General features: G+C 50.4%; 1 protein-coding gene across 4 annotated transcripts in view; it reads left to right on the top strand.

The window, feature by feature from the left end:
- SERGEF (secretion regulating guanine nucleotide exchange factor) overlaps positions 1 to 20,369 on the top strand; it is a 217,328-nt gene that overhangs the window by 182,469 nt on the left and 14,490 nt on the right. Inside the window, exons 11-12 of one of the 4 annotated variants that reach the window (XR_008961034.1) lie at positions 6,010 to 6,150; positions 7,682 to 7,764. The exons of 2 other annotated variants lie outside the window; for them this stretch is intronic. Coding sequence is in view for 1 of the 2 variants with exons in the window: in XM_057317090.1 (XP_057173073.1) it covers positions 6,010 to 6,092 (83 nt within the window). In the remaining variant the exon portion in view is untranslated. Of the gene's footprint in view, positions 1 to 6,009; positions 6,289 to 7,681; positions 7,765 to 20,369 lie in introns of those variants that run through there. One more of the 4 variants, XM_057317090.1, reaches the window with a different exon arrangement.

Genomic DNA, 20,369 nt, shown 5'->3' with positions numbered 1-20,369 from the left:
ATTTTACAAGCATTATTGGGCATCTACTAAATGTCAGGCATTCTGCTTGACCCTAGGGTTATAGCAATGGGCAAAACTGTCCCTGACCTCATGATGCCTGCTAACCGTGGGGACACAGGGAGTAGCAGTTGTCAACAAATTGATAAATACATAAAACATTGATAAATATGTAATTGCAAATTGTGAGAAATAGTGTCAAGGAAAAAACAGGATGCAATGAGAGATAAACGGGGGGGGGGGGGGGGGCATGTTGTAGGTGGTATGTCACATAGACCAGATTTTAATCCTTGCTCTCCTATACAGAATAATTCCACATAATTTATGTAGATACTCCTCTGTGAAGGAGTTGGAACTTAACTTTCCATTCCCTAAGTGTGGGCTCTGCTCAGTGATTTCTTCCAAAGAGTAGACAGGGGACGGCTGGTAGAAGGAAGCAGAACTTTACAGTGAAGAAACCCAGCGAACGTTACTGAGGCCAGGTGATCGCAGTTAACAGTATGAGGGATAAATTGTGTTGATATTATGTACCTTGGATATGACGCAATGAGGAGGGCACTTCACCTCTGTGAATCCCAGCCTAACCATGAGTAAAAGGTCAGGAAAAAACAAACTAAGGGACATCCTACAAAATACCTGGCTAGTAATTCTAAAACGGTCAAGGCCAGCAAGCACAGGGAAAGTCAGAAGAACTGTAATGGACCCGAGGAGCCTAAGGAGGCATGACCTCTAAGTCTTCCGTGGTGTCCCAGAGGGCATCCTGGAGTAGAAGGACGGTAGGGGAAAAACTCAGGGAATCTAACAGAATGTGGCATTTAGTGAATAATAGTGGTCCCTTCGTTGTGACAGAGATGCCACACGGTCCCATAAGATGTTACTAAGAAGGCCCCCCTATTTGGGGAGAGGCATTTGGGAGCTGTACTATCTTTTCAATTTCTCTGTAAATCTAACACTATTCTAAAATTAGAACTTGATTAAAATAAGTCCCTGTTCTCCTGCTCCCTGACTATATGAGTTGGGCGAGTCCCCACACCCCTCTGGGTTCGGTTCAGCTGCAGAATGGGGGTGATGGCACCCTCACTGCAGGATTGAGAAAAGGCTTCAGTGCGACAGTGTGTGGCAGGCTTCGGAAGCGGTGCGCCCACATTATTGCTCCGCACGCAGGTTCCCCGCCTGCCCCTGCAGTTCCTCGCAGAGAGGCGCTCCAGAGGCTTCCCCAGAGGCTGCTGTCCCTGTGGCACCCAGCATGGCACTGCCCCCGCCCCGCCCCGCCCAAGAGCCTTTCTAGCCAGATTTCTATGCAGGAAACTTCTCCCTCACCTCTCCTGACAGCTTGCTCGGAGGGACCAAGACTGAATTTTTATTTTCATATTTCACTTGATTTTTCCCCCTTGAATTTGGTGTTTCTCTTCAGGAATCAGCATATGATTCAAACTGCCAGTTCTAAATTTAGTATTGCCTGTGATACGGAGAATGCATTTAGTGCTGCCTGGGATATGTATTTGGAAATAATGGTTTTATTTATCTACATCCAGTAATTCTGACTGCCTGCTGGGTTCTTTCAGGAAAGAGTTTGTCATCTCCTTTCCTCCTAATGATGAAATGTTGCCTGCTCAGGTCCCAGAAGCCCAGCCCGAGCCAGAGGCTGGTGACTTGAGTCTCTGTTTAATTAAACAGTATCATCCCCAGGATTCTGCAGTCATGGGTTCTCTCCAAGGCTTCTGTTTAGAAGGAACTTGGAAACAAGGTCTAGAAAGGACTGAAGGACTCTTTGGAGCCTGTAGGCTTATTTCTGGGTACCGACATGATAAAATTTGCCCCTTTTTCCGAGAGCCGCCCCTTCAGTGCTAGAATATATGAAAGGAGGAAGTATCTCCTTTGGGCGCTGAGGATGTAGAAGTAAATCACATATAGCCCCTGCCCTCTGAGAACTACAGCTCATTCACTTATTCGAACAAACGGATTGAGCCTTTACCATGTTCCTGATACCATGCTAATCATTAGGGTAGAGTAGTGCCCTCATCAGACAAAAGTCCACTCCCCCAGAAGCCTGTGTTCTTGTACATGTGGTCTGTATGGCTCCGACAGAAAGCAGGAGAGAAGGGGTGGTATGTGATAAGTTCGGAAGATAGGTGGTGTTCATTTCCCAGGACTGCAGTAAGAAGTACCACAGCCTGAGGGGCTTGCAACAGAAATTCATTCTCTCACCGTTGGGTCTGAAAACAAGGTGTCAGCAGGGCTGTGCTCCCTCCAGAGGCTCTGGGAGAGCACCCGTCCTTGCCTTTTCTGTCTTCTGGTGGCTCCAGGCGCTCTTGGGCTTGTGGCTGCAGAACTCCCTTCTCTGCTTCCTCTTCACATTGCCTTCCCCTGTGTCTGTGTCTCCAGTGTGACTCTTATAAGGACACTTGTCATTGGATTTAGGGCCCACCACGATGATCCCAGACGATTTCCTCTCAAGGCCCTTCATGTAGTCACACAGTTACATCAGCAAAGACTCTAGGGGAAAGCACGTTCTTTGCTTCTTCCAGCTTCCCATGGCTGCTGGCATTCCTTGACTTGTGGCCCTATCACCCCAGTCTTCGCCTCCAAGGTCACATTGCCTCCTCCTCTGTTCTCTGTGTGTCAGAGGCCCCTCTGCCTTTCTCTTAAGAGGACACTTGTGGTGCTTAGGGTCCCCGCAAATAATCCAGGACAGTTTTCTTGTCTCAAGATCTTAACTTAATCACATCTATTAAGACTCTTTTTCCAAATAAGGACACATTCACAGGTCCTGGCGGGTTAAGATGTGGGCATATCTTTTGGAGGGCCACTGTTTAACCCAGCACACAGTGCAAGGCTATACAGCCTCTGGATATTCTCCCCGTGAGATTGGTTGTGTTCCCATTTTGCACCTGAGGACATTAAGGTTCAGAGAAAGTAAGTGCTTTACCCGAAGGCATTCAAAAAGGAAGTATCAGAATCAGGGATGGATACCAGGAGATGTCTGACTTTGAAACCCATTCTTTTCATCCCGTGGCTCCTGACCAGCCAGATTTTGAGGCTTCTGTCCTTTGGTTTAAAACACAAGTGGCCATGGGAAGCCCATATCCAGCTCTACCAGCATTAAGATCTGGTGGGAACTAGTCTTAGCTGGGAGACCACTGCTGAGAGCAGGCTGCAGTGGAGATGGACAGGAAGTTTGGGGGATGGACAGGAAGTTTGGGGGAGGGACGGGAAGGTGGGGCTGAGGGCTCTAATGAAGAAGGGGTGCCTCGAGCCAGGCTTGGGGCGGGGGTAACTACTAAATGAGGGAAATAGCACCTAGAGGAGAAGTGCATGCTTTGCCATCTCCGAGGTTTACACCATGCCTTCTCTGTGCTCGCCTGTGGCTGGGGAAACCTGGCCAGAGACTCTGGTACAGGCTGGGGGCAGGGGGCTGGAGGGGGCTCTCTGGTTATGTCAGCCAAGCCCCCTGCATTTCCTGAGCACTGCTGTGAGGGAGGTCCTGGGAACTCAGAGATGGATACTATGTTGTCCTTACCCTGGAGGTAGCGTGGCAAAGGAGAAAAATGTGGAGGGTGAAATCCCGCGCTGCCTCTCTTTCACCGTGTGACCGCGGACCAGGTGTACTTTACCTTTCCAAGCCTGTTTTCTTGTCTGGAAAAAATATGGATTTTTTTTTTTTTTGAGATACAAAGCAGATAAAAATGAGACGGGACTAGCACAGCCCAGAATATAATAGAGGCCATCAGTGTTACTTCCATTGCATCAGAAAGCTCACTTTCTGGGCCAGAGCAGTGGTTCATAAACTGTAAGCTCTGGCACTTAGAATCCAGTGTATAGAAAAGGTCCCCAGATCACTATATAGACCTATAAGCAGCATTGCTTTTAAATATATAGAGATGGTATCATATTGACTCGGATGCAGTTACATTTAAAAGCTTTACTGAACTCGTAGTGACTTCTTATTTTACGTGTTGCTTTGATCTGTGTGTCTGGAAAGATCCTGAAGTTCTCTGATACTGAAGAGGGGTCCTCATACTCAAATATGTTGGCCAGCACAGCAGTAGCTTGGGACATGGAGCTCTAAACTGACCAATCAGATGGCATGTGAGCCGTGCTCTTACAGAGCGATGTTTGGGTTCTACAGAAGCAGAGAGGAAAGCTGGACAAGCTGCCTGGAGAGATCCGGGGAGGAGGAAGAGGGGATACTTAGACTAGGCCTTCAAAGATGACTTGGAATTTGTCTCATTTGGGGAGCGGGTGTTGCAGGTAGAGAGAACAGCAGGTTAAAAGCCACAGAGTCTGGGTGCTGAGGACTAAGGTTTGGGGGAGCAGAGGGGAAAGGCCAGAAAAGGAGGTGGGAGCTGGTTCAGGGCCGGGCCTGAAGGCCGTGCTAGTGGGTTTAAGATCACCATAGGCAGAGGAACCAAGGAAGGGTTTGAAGGAGAGCCGTAACAATGTTAGATTGGCCTTTTAGAACGATTACCGCCTTGATGGGGAGTGGAGCTCAGGAGGCCTGTGAGTAGGAGGGATGTCGGGGAGAAGGCGCGGAGCTCACAGCAGAGCGGGGAAGCACGAGGGTTCGGAGCACCACAGCCTGGGTCTCAGTCGCACCTCTGCTCCCTGCCAGCTGAGTGATCCAAGTACCCCGTCTCTCTGTCCCTCCATCTCCTTTCTGTATAGTGGCCATAATAACGTATCTGCCTCAGAGGACTCTTGGGAGGATTGAATAAGCAAATGCACTTCACGGGACACTCAGTCTTAAAAAGGAAGGCTATTCTGACGCACGCTACAACACGGACGTACCTCGAGGGCGTCATGCACAGTGACACGAGCCAGTCACAAAGGGCAAATGCTGTGTGACTCCGCTCCTAGCAGGTACTGAGAGCAGGCACACTCAGACAGAAACTAGGGTGGTGGGTGGCAGGCGCTGAGGAGGGGGAGAAGTGGGAAGTTATTATTTAACGAGTACAGAGTTTCATTGCGGGAAGACACAAAGGCGTGGTGACGGTGGCACAGGGTGAGTGTACTTCATCCCGCTGAGCTGTGTGCACTGACACATGGATGAAAGGGCAAACTTTATGTCAGGTATGTTTTAGCACAGTTTTCCAAAAAAGAATAAGAAAGAAATGCACTTCAAGCGCATGTGAGCTAATATTATTGTGCTAGGTAAGTGATGATGAGGGCCGACATTAGGACAGCAAAAATGAGGATGGAGAAGAGGAAACAGCATCTCGATCTTTTTAGGCAGATCCCATAGGGCTGGGTGACCGGGAGCTACGGGGATCAGACAGAACCACAACAGCTACTAGGACTCCACAGAGCCAGGCCACACACCCCCAGCAGAGCCGCTCTGAGGACCCATGAATTTCTGCGGTTTGTCCTGCAGGGGCAGAGGGCCAGAGCCAGCTGGTGCTGAGTCACCCACTGGGTCTGGTGCCGCCAAAGGCCCATCTCTGTACCCATCTCCCAGACAACAGCAGCTGCCACATCCCAGGCATGGGTGCTCAAGGCTCTGCAAAGGAATTAGCCTCAGTCCCTCAAAATTGAAACCCAGCGATCTTACCACGATGGCCTCTCCTCCTTCCCTTTGATCATTCAAGTTCAAGCATGGAATTTCCATTCCTACGTTTTATGGAAACCTTACAGAAACCAAAGCCGGGGAGGTCCATGCCGCCTCAGCCCCGTAGGAGAGGGCTGAGCTGACAAGGAAAGGCCTGAGGTGCCCCACCAATCTGGGGAGCCTGTTGGGCCTTTGTAGGGAGGCAGATGGTGTGGCAGTAAAGCTTCCAGGCTCAAGCCAGAGGGTGTAGGTTCACGACTCAGCCATGCCACTAACTAATTATGTGACAGTGAACAAGCATTAACCTCTCTGAGCCTCAGTTTCCTTAATGATAAAGGGGAGGTAGCAGAATGTGATACATACATATAGAGCGTTTTCTTTCTCTGCTGTAAAATTTCATACTTCTTTTTTTTCTCATAACCACCCTGAAAGGAAGAATTTCTTTGTTTGCTTTTTTTGTTTTATAGGTAAGAAAATTGAAACTCTTAGAGATTACGAAACTTGGCCTAAATCCGCACAGGAAGTCGGTAGTAGCTCTGGGTCCCTCTAAGCCTTTGCCCTTCCACTGGAGACTCTGCTTCCTGTGTCTCACTCAGTCTCGGAAACAAGTAGGTTCATGTATGAGACTACTCCTAGAGCAGCACCTGGGTAGAGTGGACATCCAGAAAGCTATAACCATGTGTTGTTCAGAACAATAACAGTTAAGTGTGTGCCTGGTCACAGGAATGAGGCTCTCCTAGGCCTTCTTTCCATCTAAGGGAAGGAGAGAATTTTATATATATAATCTTTATATATAAAGTGCCTTGGAAACCTCCTCATTCAAAGTCAGCTGCTGAAAGAACCTTCCTGCTAGCAGTGGACAGCCATTCCTGGTTCTGTGGCCTTTCAACCCAGAGGATAAATGAAGTCAGCTGGCCTCCCTGAATTCAACCTGGAGTAATTGCAACACAATCCTTACCAGGGAGAGTTTGAGAAGGGATGCAACCTCTGGGTTGAATACTCGATTTGTCTCTTATTAGCTGTGAGATCTTAGTCGAGTGCGCAAACCTCAATTTCCTCAATTAATAAAACTAACCTGGCAGAGTTGTTTGGATTAAAGGCTATAGAGCCAGAGTACCTGGTTTTGAATCCCAGCTCTGCCACGTACTAGTTATATAAGTCATTTACTCTCTCTGCACCTTGATTTTCTTGTCTGTAAAATGGGTATAATGAAAGGGTTATGGTGAAGATCGATTAGTGAGTTAATGCATGTGAGGTGCTCAAAGTAGTGCTTAGTCCATCGTACATGCTAGTTGTTATTACACTAGCTTTTGCCTTTCCCTGGAGTTCTGGCTGATGGTGACCATAAGCTCTAGCGGCTACTGTAAACATGCATGTGACTATTTTCTGGGGGGAGGAAGGGGTGCACAGTAGTAACACCAGCCACAGAGGAAGGGTGGGATCCCTGGTCTTTGAAAAGACACAGAAAACAATGCACAAAACAAAGCTTGGCAGGCTTCCTAAGGGAAAGTAATACTTTTCCTGGTCCTCGAAGGAGGACCCTTTGGTCTATAATGGGTAAGGGCACTTCTCTATTTCAGATTTCATCTGAGAGGTGAATATGCTTGTCACCACATTCCAGGCCATCATCGGAGGAGGAAGTAGGACCCCTAGACCGGAGCTCCGAAGTGAAAGGATTGGCCTAGGCAGAAGGCAGAGTTGATTCTGGATCTCCTGACTTGGGTCACAAGGGCAGCAAGGCTCTGTAGGACAGATTACCCAACCAGGGTGTGAAGACCAAGATCCCCTGGGACGGGGTGGGGGGTAGGGGCTGGCCAAGCTTGGGCTGGCAGGAGCCAGTGTTGGGACCACACAGTCACCTCTCCCTTCAGCCAGTGTGTCAAACACAATCATTTCTTCTGTGTGCCTTAACATGTCAGGAAGTACTGCTCTGGGAGGCTGTGCCTTTGAGACAGTAAGCAAGACAGTGACCAAGTGGGAACTGCGGGAAGTTCAAATGACAGGAAGCAAAGACTGCTGCAGATGTATGTCCCAACCCCTTGGAGGGAGAGAGGCGATATCAAAGGGTCAGAAACCTCATCTTGGCAGCCCTGCCTGTCTGTAGATGTGTTTTAAATTGCTGGGATTCTTTCTTTTCAGTGCCGCTAGCATTTAGTAAACTTCTGCAAACCCTGTGCTGCCTCTGCTGTGCTAATGGGAACTGAGGAAAGAGGTTCGTCCATCCTTGGGCTAACGTCGTTCAGGGGAAGAATTCCCGTGCTTCCCCGGAGACAGTGGTGAGTGGCCTGTGGTGGGGAAGGGGCAGCCCGAGGACGCCCAGGAGAAGCTGCTTGCTCCGTCACCACCCCAGGGAATACAGTCCCTTAGGGCCTGTTGTTCAAGCAGAGAACACAGCCCACCTGCTTCCCACCAGGAGTCAGATGGAAATGGTCTCCAGGCTGGATTTGCCTTCAGGAAGAAGACCACTCATAGGTTAACAAAATCCGTGTCTTCCCCGGACACTCAGAGCTCAGCTTTAAAGGCAATGAGACCCTGGAGTACTGATGCAGACCCAAATTCCAAATCAGATACAAATCCCAGGGCATAATGGAGAGCCTAGAGACCATGTTTTACAAAAGCAGGTTGTGCTGCTTGAATGAGCAAACCTATTCATACCCCCAGTTCTGGTTGGCATTAACTGCGTCGCCATGGAGAAGAACTCAGGAATCAGCAATAGTATTTGGGAGGAATTCTTGTCCTGGCTTTCTTCAGAGAAATTCTACTCCCTCAGGCCCTGTGATGAAATTGGTAAAGCATGGGCTTTGGGGTCTCTCTTACCAAGTGACTCAACTCTCTGGACCTCGGGTTCCTTACCTGTAAGCAAACATCAGAACAGCAAAACCTCCTCTCAGGTCGTTAGGAGGATTACATGAAGTAAGCTAGATGAAAACACCCAGTCTCACACGTGTTCATGTATTGATTGGGGTTCTCCAAGAAAAACAGAACCAATAGGACCGATCGATCTCTAGCTATCTATTTATCTAGACTTATTTTAAAGAATTGTCTCACATGATCATGGAAGCTGCTAAGTCTGAAATCTTTGGGGCAAGCCCTGCTGGAGATTTAGGTTAGAGTAGATGTCGCAGTCCTGAATCCAAAGGCCGGAAACTCAGACAGGGTTTCTGTGTTGCAGCCTTGAGGCAGGATTCCTTCTTCAGGAAACATCAGTCTTGTTGGATAAGGCCCACCACAATTGATTGTAAATGTTAATCATGTCTCCAAAAAAATACCTTTACAGCAATATCTAGACTGGTGTTTAACCAAACAACTGGTCACCGTAAGCTAGCCAGGGTGGCACAGAGTTAACCATTACACCATGAAAGGGCTAGGGTTCTCAACAAAAACATTCCCTTCACTCTCTTTCTCCCTCCTTTTCAAAGTCATTGCTGAGGTCTGAAGAGGCTTCACTTGGTGACATCTCTGGCATGTGGGCCTGGAAGCTGTTAGAATCTGGGCAGTGAGACCCGTGTGTCCCTCCTGTCTCTCTGAGATCTGTTTCTGCTGACTTCACACCCTAGGGAATTGGTGTCCCTGCTTCCTGAGTCAAGTGCTGGAGCAGCCTTCACGGTTTTCCATTAAAGTCTGCAGTCGGAGCCATACCAGTTTTCCTCTGTGTGCTGTCCAGGCTCTTCCCAATCCGCTTCTCCGGAACCTGCAGTGTAGCATTCCTTATGTTTGTTCTTGGGTTGGATTGGGAGACCTGGGCAAGACTGTTTGACCTGCCAGGACGGCCTTTCTGGTGCGGGGCAAGTTAGCACGGGCGGAGAGACTGCGAGGAAAGGCTTACTGGGCGAGTGAGAGTTAACTCCCTGCCTAGAACGTTTCAGGTGGCATTCTGCCTGGAAGTAGAGAGCTGGACTCCATTCCATCTCGAGATTTATACTCCTCAGGTGATCCAAAGTGCTTCTCAGTGTAATGGAATGTGGAATTGCTTTTGCCAAAGAATGCCGGGATGGGACTTCTAAGGCAGCATAGGGTTAGGGGAAAAGCTCCGGACCAGGAATTAGACCTGGACCCTGCTTTGCCACTTCCTCCCTGTGTGATCGTGGACAAGTCACTTCCTGAATTGAGGCCTCAGCTTCTTTTTTTACCAAATCTTGGAAAAAGCTCTTAGCTTAATCTGCACTTAGCAAAATCCACTCCACCTTAGCTTTGCTTAGTTACCATCTTACCGCTTTATTTTATTTAAGATTTTATTTACTAAGAGAGTATGTGTGTAGGGGGGTGGGCAGAGGCAGAGGGAGAGGGAGAGAATCTCAAGCAGATTCTGTGCTGCGTGCAGAGCCGGATGCAGGGCTCAGTCTTAGGACCCTGAGATCATAACCTGAGCCAAAACCAAGAGTCGGACACTGAACCCACCTGCCTTGTAGCTTTTAGAGTCATCTTCACAATTTGTCATCTCTGCTCCTCACGCCAATCTTAGGAGGTAGGCAGGATATAGGTACAGAAATGGACTGTTCCCATTCTGTAGATGAGGGTCAAAGAGATTAAATGACTTGCCTAAATTCGCACAGACAGGAGGCGATATAGCTAGCATTGAACCCAGCTTGTTCGGGGTATCCTTTCAAATACGGTAATGTCTACAGAACTGTAAAGGAGAGCACACGGTGAGGAGACAGAAAGCCAGTGGGGGGACCCAGCGGGAAGGACAGCAGCATCAGAGAGGGGGTGGTACCGCCGTCATGCTCCCAAAGCACCCGAGGCTTTGGACGATCAAGCTCGTCTCAGTGGACACTAGAAGGAGGGTTAGTCTCCAGCTCCTCAAATTAAAATGTTTTCTCGTGCTGTTGATTCAATTCAGAAAACATTTATTGAGGCTTTATCACAGACCAGGCTCTCTACTGGGGGGAGGGGGCCAGAATAAGGCAGCAGAAGTAGAATGCAAAGTAGACTGTCTTGTCGACTTCTGCAAGCAGAAGTATAATGAAAAGTTTTATATTTGAAAGGTAAACACCAGGCTTTGGATTTACACTGGAAGGTGCGTGCGATTGAGTCATCCTGGGGAGATGAAGGCAAATACAGCTGAGCCCTGAAGGATGAAGCAGGATTTGACCATCAGGAGACAGAAGGAGGAAAGGGGTCTCTGCCCTGCTCTTCCTCCTCGGCCCCCTGCGGCAGCCCCCGCTGCTGCCGTGCGACCGGAAGCCGGCTGCCACTGCCCGTTTGCTGTAGGAGCTGGCCGGCCCCAGCCCCGGAGGAGCCTCTACCCTTGCTTGTCAGATTTGACGCAGTGCCTAAAGCATATAGTGCAAAGCAAGGGAGCCCGTGCCGGGCAGCTCTTGGAAGAGTACCCAGGAGGAGAGGAGGCATGGGGGCCCTTGGCAGGGGAATGGGCGGCCTGGAAGGAGGTACCTTTTTTCGTGATTGTGCCTACCCCTCCTAGGGGCCTGGGAGGCTGAGCTATTACTTTGCGTGTGCAATGTTAGACTCAGAGTGTTTTGTGTCTTTATTTTAAAACTGGCTTCTCAGTCTCCTGTGCAGTTTTCTGTCAGCTTGTTGCCATGGAGAAGTCGGTTGGGGCTGGAAGCTCTTGTCCCTCTCTGTGTCAGCATTTTTGGACCCGCCAGCTGCCTCGTGTCCCTCTACAGATGGAGGGGGCGCAGGACCCCACTGGGTGGGCAGGCCCTTTCTCTGCAGGGACTGGGGCTGCATCTCGATTCCCTGTGGGGTAGGAGTTTCATTCATCTGTGTACTGACTCAGCAGCTCTGTCGTGCCTGCCTCTGTGGGCCAGGCATGGCGCTGTGCTCCGCGAGCACCAAGATGACTGTGGCCCGGGGGGCACACACATCGTCAGGCAGGACCCTGCCGGCCAGTTCTTTCTCACCATCCCTTTCTTGTCTGTTCCTCAACCTCATTCTTTCTTAGAATTTAAAGGACTGTGTGTGCTTTTCCTCCAACCTTTATCACTGCTCATTTAGAATCTCCCTGGGAGTTCCCTACCAGTCTCCGCGCTTCTGGATCTCATTTCCTCTCTGTGTCTCCAGCACCAGGCTCGGGATCTCAGACAAAAGAGGGGCTCCTCCAGAAGGTATCTGTCCAATGGAATCCATTCTCAGACTCTCAGGGTGTCTGTCTGTCCTGTCTTTCTTCCTCTCTTCTGGGCCTAGAGGCAGCGTGGCTGGCAGCATGAACCAGTGGAAAAAGGAAGGACTTTGGAACCAGGTCAGTCTGCGCTTGAGTTTTGGCACCACCTTTTTCTAGCTGTATGATCTCAAGCAAGTGGCTTCTTCCCTTGGAGCCTTAGTCAAACCTAGTACTTTTCTTTAAACCCAAATCGTCTGTCAGTCAGTAATTGAGTTTGGACGTTTTAAAAATCAGAGTAGGGGGGCGCCTGGGTGGCACAGCGGTTAAGCGTCTGCCTTCGGCTCAGGGCGTGATCCCGGCGTTGTGGGATCGAGCCCCACATCAGGCTCCTCTGCTATGAGCCTGCTTCCTCCTCTCCCACTCCCCCTGCTTGTGTTCCCTCTCTCGCTGGCTGTCTCTATCTCTGTCGAATAAATAAATAAAAAATCTTTAAAAAAAAAAAAAAATCAGAGTAGGAAGTACTGGTGGCCATTTACCCCTACTGGGCCCTGTCCTTCCACACCCATGTGGGACCCAGTTGAGAAAAGGTTTGGAGCTGCGTTCTGGCTGTGACCCTGAGGTGTGGTATGACATGATCAATTCTCTTTTCTTTCCAAGACCTCAGTTTTCCCGTTTGAAAAATTCAGGAATTGGATTAGGTGATCTTGAGGAGTTCTTTTCACTCTAAAAACCTGAAGATTCAGCTTTAAAAGGAAAATCTTCCCACAGCTGGTATGACCATCACCGCCAGAGCCCCCAGGTCGGAGGTTGGCCTCAGCATGGCCCCTTCTGCCAGCCTCTCAAGCTACTCTCCCAGGAAGCTCTGGGCTGGAACTCTGTGTTGGTTGCAGAACTTTCTTTAGGATGTCATAGTCCTTTTGAATGCATCGTCTCTGTCCCACCCCAATCTAGAGACTAGGCTTGGCTTGTATCCCAGAACAGTGAAGAATTGCTGGAAGGAGGAGTTTTTTCCTTCTTCACCTGTGTCTTGCTTTTCTTCAGGACCTGTTGCCTTCCTGAGCCTTTGGCTAGTGAGGATTGTATTTCTTGAGCTGCCTGCAAGCCAGGGCTCTGCGCCAGTGCAGAAGAGATACAGGAGGCATTTCCCCCACAATGTCATACATGGACCCCAATCTGTGTTATGGATAGGTGAAACAGAGCAGAGCCATAAAGTTCATGAGAGGCTTGTCCAGGGAGTTCACCTAGTCCTAGTCCTCTGCCTTGGGCAAGTTCTTCCCTTCTCCAGTGCCCAGTGTCCTCCTCAGTCGCGTTGAGAGGGTTGGGCCAGTGATCTCAAAGTTCCTTTCCTGCTCTGGAACTTCTTTTCGAAGTGCTGTAGCTCGGCTCAGGGAAGGAATGCTCGTTGTAGACTTTCTAGGGGAAGGAGGACTGGAGCCAAGCCTTGAAGGCTAGACGAGGATTTGGACTGGCCCAGGAGAGATGGATAAGGCCTTCCTGACTGGAGGAAGTGGAAGGAGCGTGTGTGAGCACAGTCAGAGACTGTAGAGCGTGGGGGAGGGTGCAGCAGGGTGGAAAGCCCTCCTGATCAAGGCAGACGGTTCATGTGGCTCGCGAGGGGTGAGAGCAGTCCCGGAGGAGGTAGCTCTTGCCGTCCCTCTGAGAGCCCTCACCCCCAGGGCCGTGGGGCAGCCGCGGTCCCTGCGGACAGAGAAGCAAACAACGCGGGTTAAAACCAGGCCCCTCCCTAACGGGGGACCCCAGTCTGATGCTTCTTGTGACAGAAAGACCTCCAACCAAGAAGGGACATGGGTCAAAGCTAGGAGAGGACACCCCCCCAGGTCCCTTCCTTCTCGCTTCAGCCAGCAGGTTCTTGGTTGGTAGGATCAGGGCAGAGTGTAGAAGAGTAAGTCTGCCCCAGAGAGCTGCCCTGCTGTCATGCTTTGTTCTTCCCCGAATGCTTTCTTGAAGTCAGGGTGACGGGAGGGGTATTTTGACTGTGTCCTTGGGAGTGGATTCTAGATCCATCTATGAGGCTTACGAATCAAAGAGTGTCACATCCTAGACCTCGCTGTGACCTCCATCCTCCCAGTCCTCTGGTTCAGGCTGACTCCTGTCACCCTTCCGAACCCGCAGCTTCACGATGCCAGGCCCTCTTGGTCCCGCCTCCTTGCTTTCTCTCCCGCCGGCTGTCTTCTTCATCCCACTGCTTCTGAGAGACAGTATGGGCTTCGCTCATGCTCTTCCCCCTGAACTTTGCCTCTGCCTCCAAGCAGATCTTCCTGCAGCCCCTCCTCCGCGTTCAGTCCAAGTGCTCCCTCAGTGTTATCCACCGTGACGACAACGACAATGATGATGACAGTTATTATCCAGATTTTCTTTCTGAAGCACAGCTCTGATTCTGCTACTCCCTTGCTCAAAAGTCTTAGTGGCTTCCAATGGCTGCTGGATAAAGTCCAAAATCTGTAGTCAGGCATTTTGAGGATTATATTTCCTGAGCCATCTGCAGTGATATGCCCCCTACCTATCCTTCCAAATTTATTTCCTTCTACTGCCTTTTGCACTGCCTCTCCTTCCACCAGACCGAGCTACCACCACTAGCTCTACAAGCTCACTCTACTCCTGCTTGGAAGGCCCTTCCTCCCCCTCTCTTAACTTTTCTTTTTTCGTCGGGATGTCTCCTCTGACCACCTAGACTACATACTCGTTGATGGTTCATTCTGTATCCGTTATAGCATCTACCAAAGTAAACTCACATGGTTTTGGGGGGAGGGTGAGTGACTAGAAAGACCTAGTTTAGCCCCCTGTTTTTGAGCAAGCTTGAAATTAGGGGAAGCTCAGTCATCAAGGCCTGTCCAGAAGGGCCTCGATCCTATGCAATTCCTTGAGGGGATCTGGAAGTTACCCAGTGTCTGTGGGCACATACTCAGCCAGCAAGCTCCACATGCTCGTGCCGCCTCTCTGCTGCATACAAGCAAATTGGCAGAAGAGGGTAGAAACCCAGGAGAACCATACTAGCTATGGACTTGGCTCTTGCTAGGTCAGGATAGGGATCAACCATCCGAGGTGTAGGGGCTGTATGATCCTGGGAATGTATCCTGGAGGGGTTGTTTGGGGTCCTTCAGCAGGAAGGTAAGGGGTCTGAGAGCAGGAATCTTAAAGTAATTATTGCGGGGCATTCAGATTCCAAGGGGATCCAGCTAGATATCAACTTGGGGGACAGATACAAGGTTCAGGTCCTGAGGTGGTGAGATGGCAACAGAGGTAGGCAGAGTGTCAGAGTCCTGCCCATCCAGCTACAGTGAGCTCAGACCCTCTAGCCTCAGCAGTCCTCAGTTTAGGGGTCACTAGGCCTTTGGCTGGGCATTCCCTGGGGCGGTCAGCAGGGAGGCTGTCAAAGGGAAATGGGCTCCCTTTCTGGTCAGGATTGGCTTGGAAACAGGCATGACCTCAATTTGGAGACACCTTCCTCTGGTCTTCGGTTCCCTGAGGCAGGCAGAACAGGGGGAGGCAATGGCTGACATTTTGCCAGGCCTGGAGGTGAGTTCTGTCTCTCCTCCTGGTTCGCAGTCTGGCTTACCAGGCCCTTGCCTCCATTTCAGACTCAGGCCATGATCTAGCCACCTCTGGGCCACTGTTGGGAAAAGTCAGTCTCAGGCTGATACTCACTGCCTGTAAATGGCGTGGAATTAGGCTAATCAGTGACTCTTAATTCCCCAACAAATGCAAGTGCTGTGCTAATTGCCAGGGTCCATGCAGGCAGATCCCTGGCTGGCAGCATCAAACAAGAGAAGTGGTAATTTGGGGGCTGGAGTGGGGGAGGGCCTGCTTTGTTGGCTGAGCCAGTTAAAAACCGTATCACCCCGAGTGAGCCGTAGTGCAGAGAGCCGGACTCTGGCGTCCTTATCAGCCAACAGCCACTTGAGTGGCCCACAAGTGTGCTCGCAAGAGCTGAACCTCAACACCAGTGGAGCAGTTTCTTGTCCATTAATGGGATTCTTTTTGGCTCATCAAGGAAGATTCCACCAGCAGCCTGGCATGGCACTGCCAGGGCAGCTCATGGGGGATAAAGCATCCCGAACCTTAGTGTGCTGTTACCATGGCAACGTGGCATTCCAGACTCTCCAGGCAACCTTCCTGGCATCTGCTGCTGTGAACGATTCAGATGGAGAAGGGCCACTGCTCTTTCTCCAGTAGAGACAGAGCAAATTGTGAAGACAGGGAGCCATGCACTGAGGACCAGATCTTAAAGGAAAATGCTGTTCCATTGGTATGGGGGCTTCTGGTGAAATGGTATTTAAGTAGTTAAAGCTATCCATTCTGTCTGTTCTAGTCTGTCCGGGAGAGCCGCAGGATCAGGAGAGACCTCCCAGAGGAAAGAAGTGAGAGGAAATGGGGAAGAGTAGGGGGAGTAGTATGAACAAAGGCCGGGCCGGGAAGGCAGATGGAGAGAGTAGATGGGGTGGGCAGTTAGGTTTGGTGGGAGAAAAGATACTGGTAGAGGTGGACAGGTGTCAGCCTTGTCTCTCCAAAACTTGCTGCTCTGAGCCCTAGGCAAAGGCCTGACGGTGGCCTCACTCCACCCAGACAATGGGGGGAGGACACTCTGCCTTCCTTTCCTGAGGCGTGGGGACTGGTCTCTGCCCCTCACACCTTACTTCAGGGGGCCATTTCTTCTTCACTGTCTTGGCTCACAAGTGTTCGCCTTATCTCTTGTACCTGCTAGCATCATTGAACCTCTGCGTTTCATAGGCATACTGAGATCCAGAGAGGAAGATGCTTGCCTGAGGTATCCGAGATACAGAGGCCATGGAATACAGGAGTTAAGAACTTCAAATTTGGAGACAGACTGACCTGGTTTGAGTCCTGGTTCCACCATTCAGTTTCCAGGGGAGCCTGAGCCTCAGCTTCTTCAGGGGTGAAATAGGGATCCTGAACATGGCTGCCCACCGCGGTATGACAGGTGTGAACTGAGAGAGTGGAAATAGTTCTACGGGATTCCCGGAATGTCGTTGAGTGCTCAGGAAATGTTGGTTAGTAAGAGATTGGGAATTCCTTAAGAAATGGGGACTCTTCCTCATCTTCGCTCCTTCCTCCTTCTCTTTCCTCGTACACGTGAGCACCTCGGTAGCCTGCGTCTGAGTTGATAGAAGGGTGTTTGTGGATTGGATGACCGCTCAGAGTGAAGAACTGCCCATGTTGGCGGGCTCTCCACTCCCGTCAGGTGTGTTCGGCTTTGGTGCTGTTTGGGCTCCCCACGCCTGGAGTCAGGCAGGCCCAGGGTCCTGTGCTGCTCAGCCCACAGAGGGAAGTGACTTGCCCGTTCGGGTCCCAGATGCAGCTGCCCTGTGGCCCAGGACTTGTACTTCCCAGGATTGTTGGTTTCTTGAAGGACACAAATAGATTCTGTCAACCTTTGGGCACGATATATGGTGTAAATGGTAATGAATAGCTTTAGAGTACACAAAAGGTTTGCATTCCCTCACACGAACCTCACTGTAGCATGGGATTGTCAGGAGTACTCTCCCCGAGTTCAGGAGGACGTGCCCAAGGCTTAGTACCAGGGAGCGGATGGTCCGGAGACACACGGCAGGAAGAGCTGGAGCAGGGGCATGGCCCCATCTTCCGACTTCAGCTCTGGTGACCCACCAGATGAAAGCTCTTTGGGTCCATGTTTCTTCCATGGGACTGAGAGCCCTGGGATGCGATCCCAGTGAGGTGAGGAGCTCTGAGCTTGGAGTCAAGATGCCATGATTTTGGTCATGACCCCGTCACTTCCAAGGGTGCAGTTCCTAAGTGAGCACCTCTCTTCTAGACACGCTCGTCCCCTGATCTTTCTGCTCTGGGTTTATAGTGGGGCTGAGGGTGCTTTGGAAAGTCTGAAACTCCAGTTGGGTGACTAGGGAGAGGGACATTGTTTTCAGCAACGGCCTCTCCATGTGCCACCTCGAGCCCAGCAAGTCTGCAGCCTTTTAGCACATCTGGACGTGCTCTGAAATGACAGACAGCCTGGGTGTGTTGGGAGCATTATCCTGAAACACTAACCGTCACAGCTGGAGATCAGTAAAGCTGGTGCCTTCAGTTTATAGAAGTGGAAGCAGAGGACCTGGGAGGGGCAGTGGCTCGCCCACGTCCATGCGCTGAGTCAGTGGCAGAGCTGGCCCCGCAGTCCTCTGATAGGGCCATGCGGCCCACACCCAGCAGAGCCTGACGTTTGCCTTTGCTCTTATTTGAACTCATTTTAAAGCATCAGATAAAGGCACAACAGTTTTTAAGAACTTTGTATATCAGACAGTATTTTCAACAGTTTTTAAAAAAGTCTTTTATTATAAAAGTAATACATGATCAATGAAGAAAGTTTGGATAGTAGAGAAATAATCCACTTAGAAGATAACAAACTGAGTAATGATCTTAAACCTCAGGAACACCCCTGTTGGGTGGCTTGCTGTCTTTCAGATGAAGCTTTCAGACCAGTGGCTCCCCCAGCCCTGTAACACCCTCTGGAAGTTTAGCTAAAGTAGGAGATTAACATTTCCAGACGCCTCTGAGGACCATTCATTCAGCGACTTGAGAAAGTTATATATACTACTGCTAATAGCAGGAGCAGTGGTGGTTAGTGTCTGGAGAGTCTCCTCCGGGTAACATACCAGTTCTCTCTTTTTTTTAATATAAAGATTTTATTTATTTATGTGAGAGAGAGAAAGAGATTAAGCAGAAGCAGACTTCCCACTTAGCAGAGAGCCTGACATGGGGCTGGATCCCAGGACCTGAGCCGAAGGCAGACACTTAACCGACTGAGCCACCCAGGCACCTTCTTTTTTTTTTTTTTTTTTAATACTCTTTATTTGAGAGAGAGAAAGACCGCATGCAAGTGGGAGGAGGGGCACAGGGAAAGGGGAAGCAGACACCCTCCACGTGGGGCTCGAACCCACGACCCTGAGATCATGACCTGAGCCAAAACCAAGAGTCGGATGCCCAACCAACTGAGCCCCCCAGAAGCCCCTCATCACTTCTTCATAGGTGTTCTCATTTGATTATTTGGCCATTATAAGAATCCTGTAAGGTAGGGAAAAAGGTATTCTTTTCCCATTTTAGAAATGAGAGATTTGAGCCCCAGAGACATTAACTGGCCCAAGTTTACACATCTATGTAAGTAGTAGAGCTACTGACTTCCGACAAATGCTTGCGTAAAGAAAGCAGAAGGCACCTACTACGTATCTATGAATGAACATCTGACTTCCCTTCTAAAGAAGATGCTAGAAATCACTGAGTCTAGGTGGAAGCTCTAGGATCCTATGGAGCCAGATGGGGTTGTGGGGGGTGCTGAGCACGTGGGCCTCTGAGCCCATCACCCCTGTTCCAGTGAGAGGAGCTTCCGTGTTACCTGTTCTACCCCAGGGAGGTGGAAAACAATTTAGCTCGTCTAACCCTGGTTCTCAAACTCTGGTGTTCATCATAACCTTCCAAGGGAGACTCTGATGGCCGGTGCGACCAGACATGAGAACTCCGGCTGTTAATGGGTGCAGATAGTCATTAGGCCATGGTTTGAGAAACAGGGGCCTACAGCCTAGTGCTGGGGAAGGTAAGACCCAGGAAGAAGCAGAGAGTTAGGCTCGGTCAGGCAGCCCATAGGCGCAGAGGCCCCGCTAGGAGTCTCATCCTCCCCCACCTCTTCCACGCCCTTCCCCCTGAGCCGCAAAGGCAGCCGAGCCAGGAAACGAGTGACACCGTGGAGAATAACAGACTGGTTTCCATAGCAATGCTCAGTGGCTTGTGCCTGTCGGGACACCTCAATCACTGATCTGAGCTCTCAGCTAGAACTCGTGTGAAGTGTTACCTCCCTGTTCCACACGAGGGGTCTTGGCGGATGGGAGGAGAGGAGGGATGGCACGCTTTGATCATGGGGTTCTCCCAAATGTACTAGCAGCTGGCAGCAAGATAGACCAGACCAAGGAGGGCAGGGAACTGGATCCTGGGCAGGAGGCACGAGGCCACCCCAGCGGCAGCTGGGGAGATGGGGGAGGGAACAAGTGTCAACGGAGCAGGTATCACAGGATGGACTCTGTGCTGGGCACGCTACACATTCATTCGGGGGAAAATGGTGAAGGGAGGGTGATTGTCCTTATTTACAGGTGAAGAAACCAGAGCTCAGACCCACACGGCGGGTGACAGGCAGGATCGTATCCAGGCCTGTTTGGCTCCACAGCTAGTGAGGAGCGGCAATGGTTTCCACATTCTCTGGCCCATCCAGGGAGAGCCTGAGATACATGCTGTCCAGCGGGCTCTTCCTGGTCCGGGGCAGTGGGGCGTCTGCCTGCGGGGGACTGGGTGGGTACTTATTCCAAGAGCCAGGACAGACTTGGCCAGGCCAGGCCGAGAGCCAAAGGTCGAGTCCGACCAGTCGTTAGCTGTAATGTCTCTTCCCCACAACCGAGGCTGCGGGCACTCTGCAAACTGCACGTCCCTTCAACACAGGCTGCCCTGACTGTCCCCTCCAGACGCCCCCACAGCGGTCCTCTGGATTGGTGACCCTGGGGGTGGCCTGCCCAGCTCTTAGACTGGACTTTCCTTTCAAGGGAGGGAGCTCCTCCTGGGGCAGGTGACCTATTCATTCCTAAAACAAATAGTGAGCACCTTTTATATACCCGTAACTATTCTCAGTGCTGGGGACACAGCGGTTGAACAAAATGAAATTTTTGCTCTCATGAAGTTTTTCCTTCTAGTAGAGAGACAAGTAAATATATAATGGGGTGTTATGTGCCAGCA

The sequence above is a fragment of the Ursus arctos genome, unplaced genomic scaffold (assembly GCF_023065955.2).
Source record: "Ursus arctos isolate Adak ecotype North America unplaced genomic scaffold, UrsArc2.0 scaffold_23, whole genome shotgun sequence".
NCBI classification, from domain to species: Eukaryota; Metazoa; Chordata; class Mammalia; order Carnivora; family Ursidae; genus Ursus; species Ursus arctos.
This window is presented reverse-complemented; position numbering and strand designations above follow the sequence as displayed.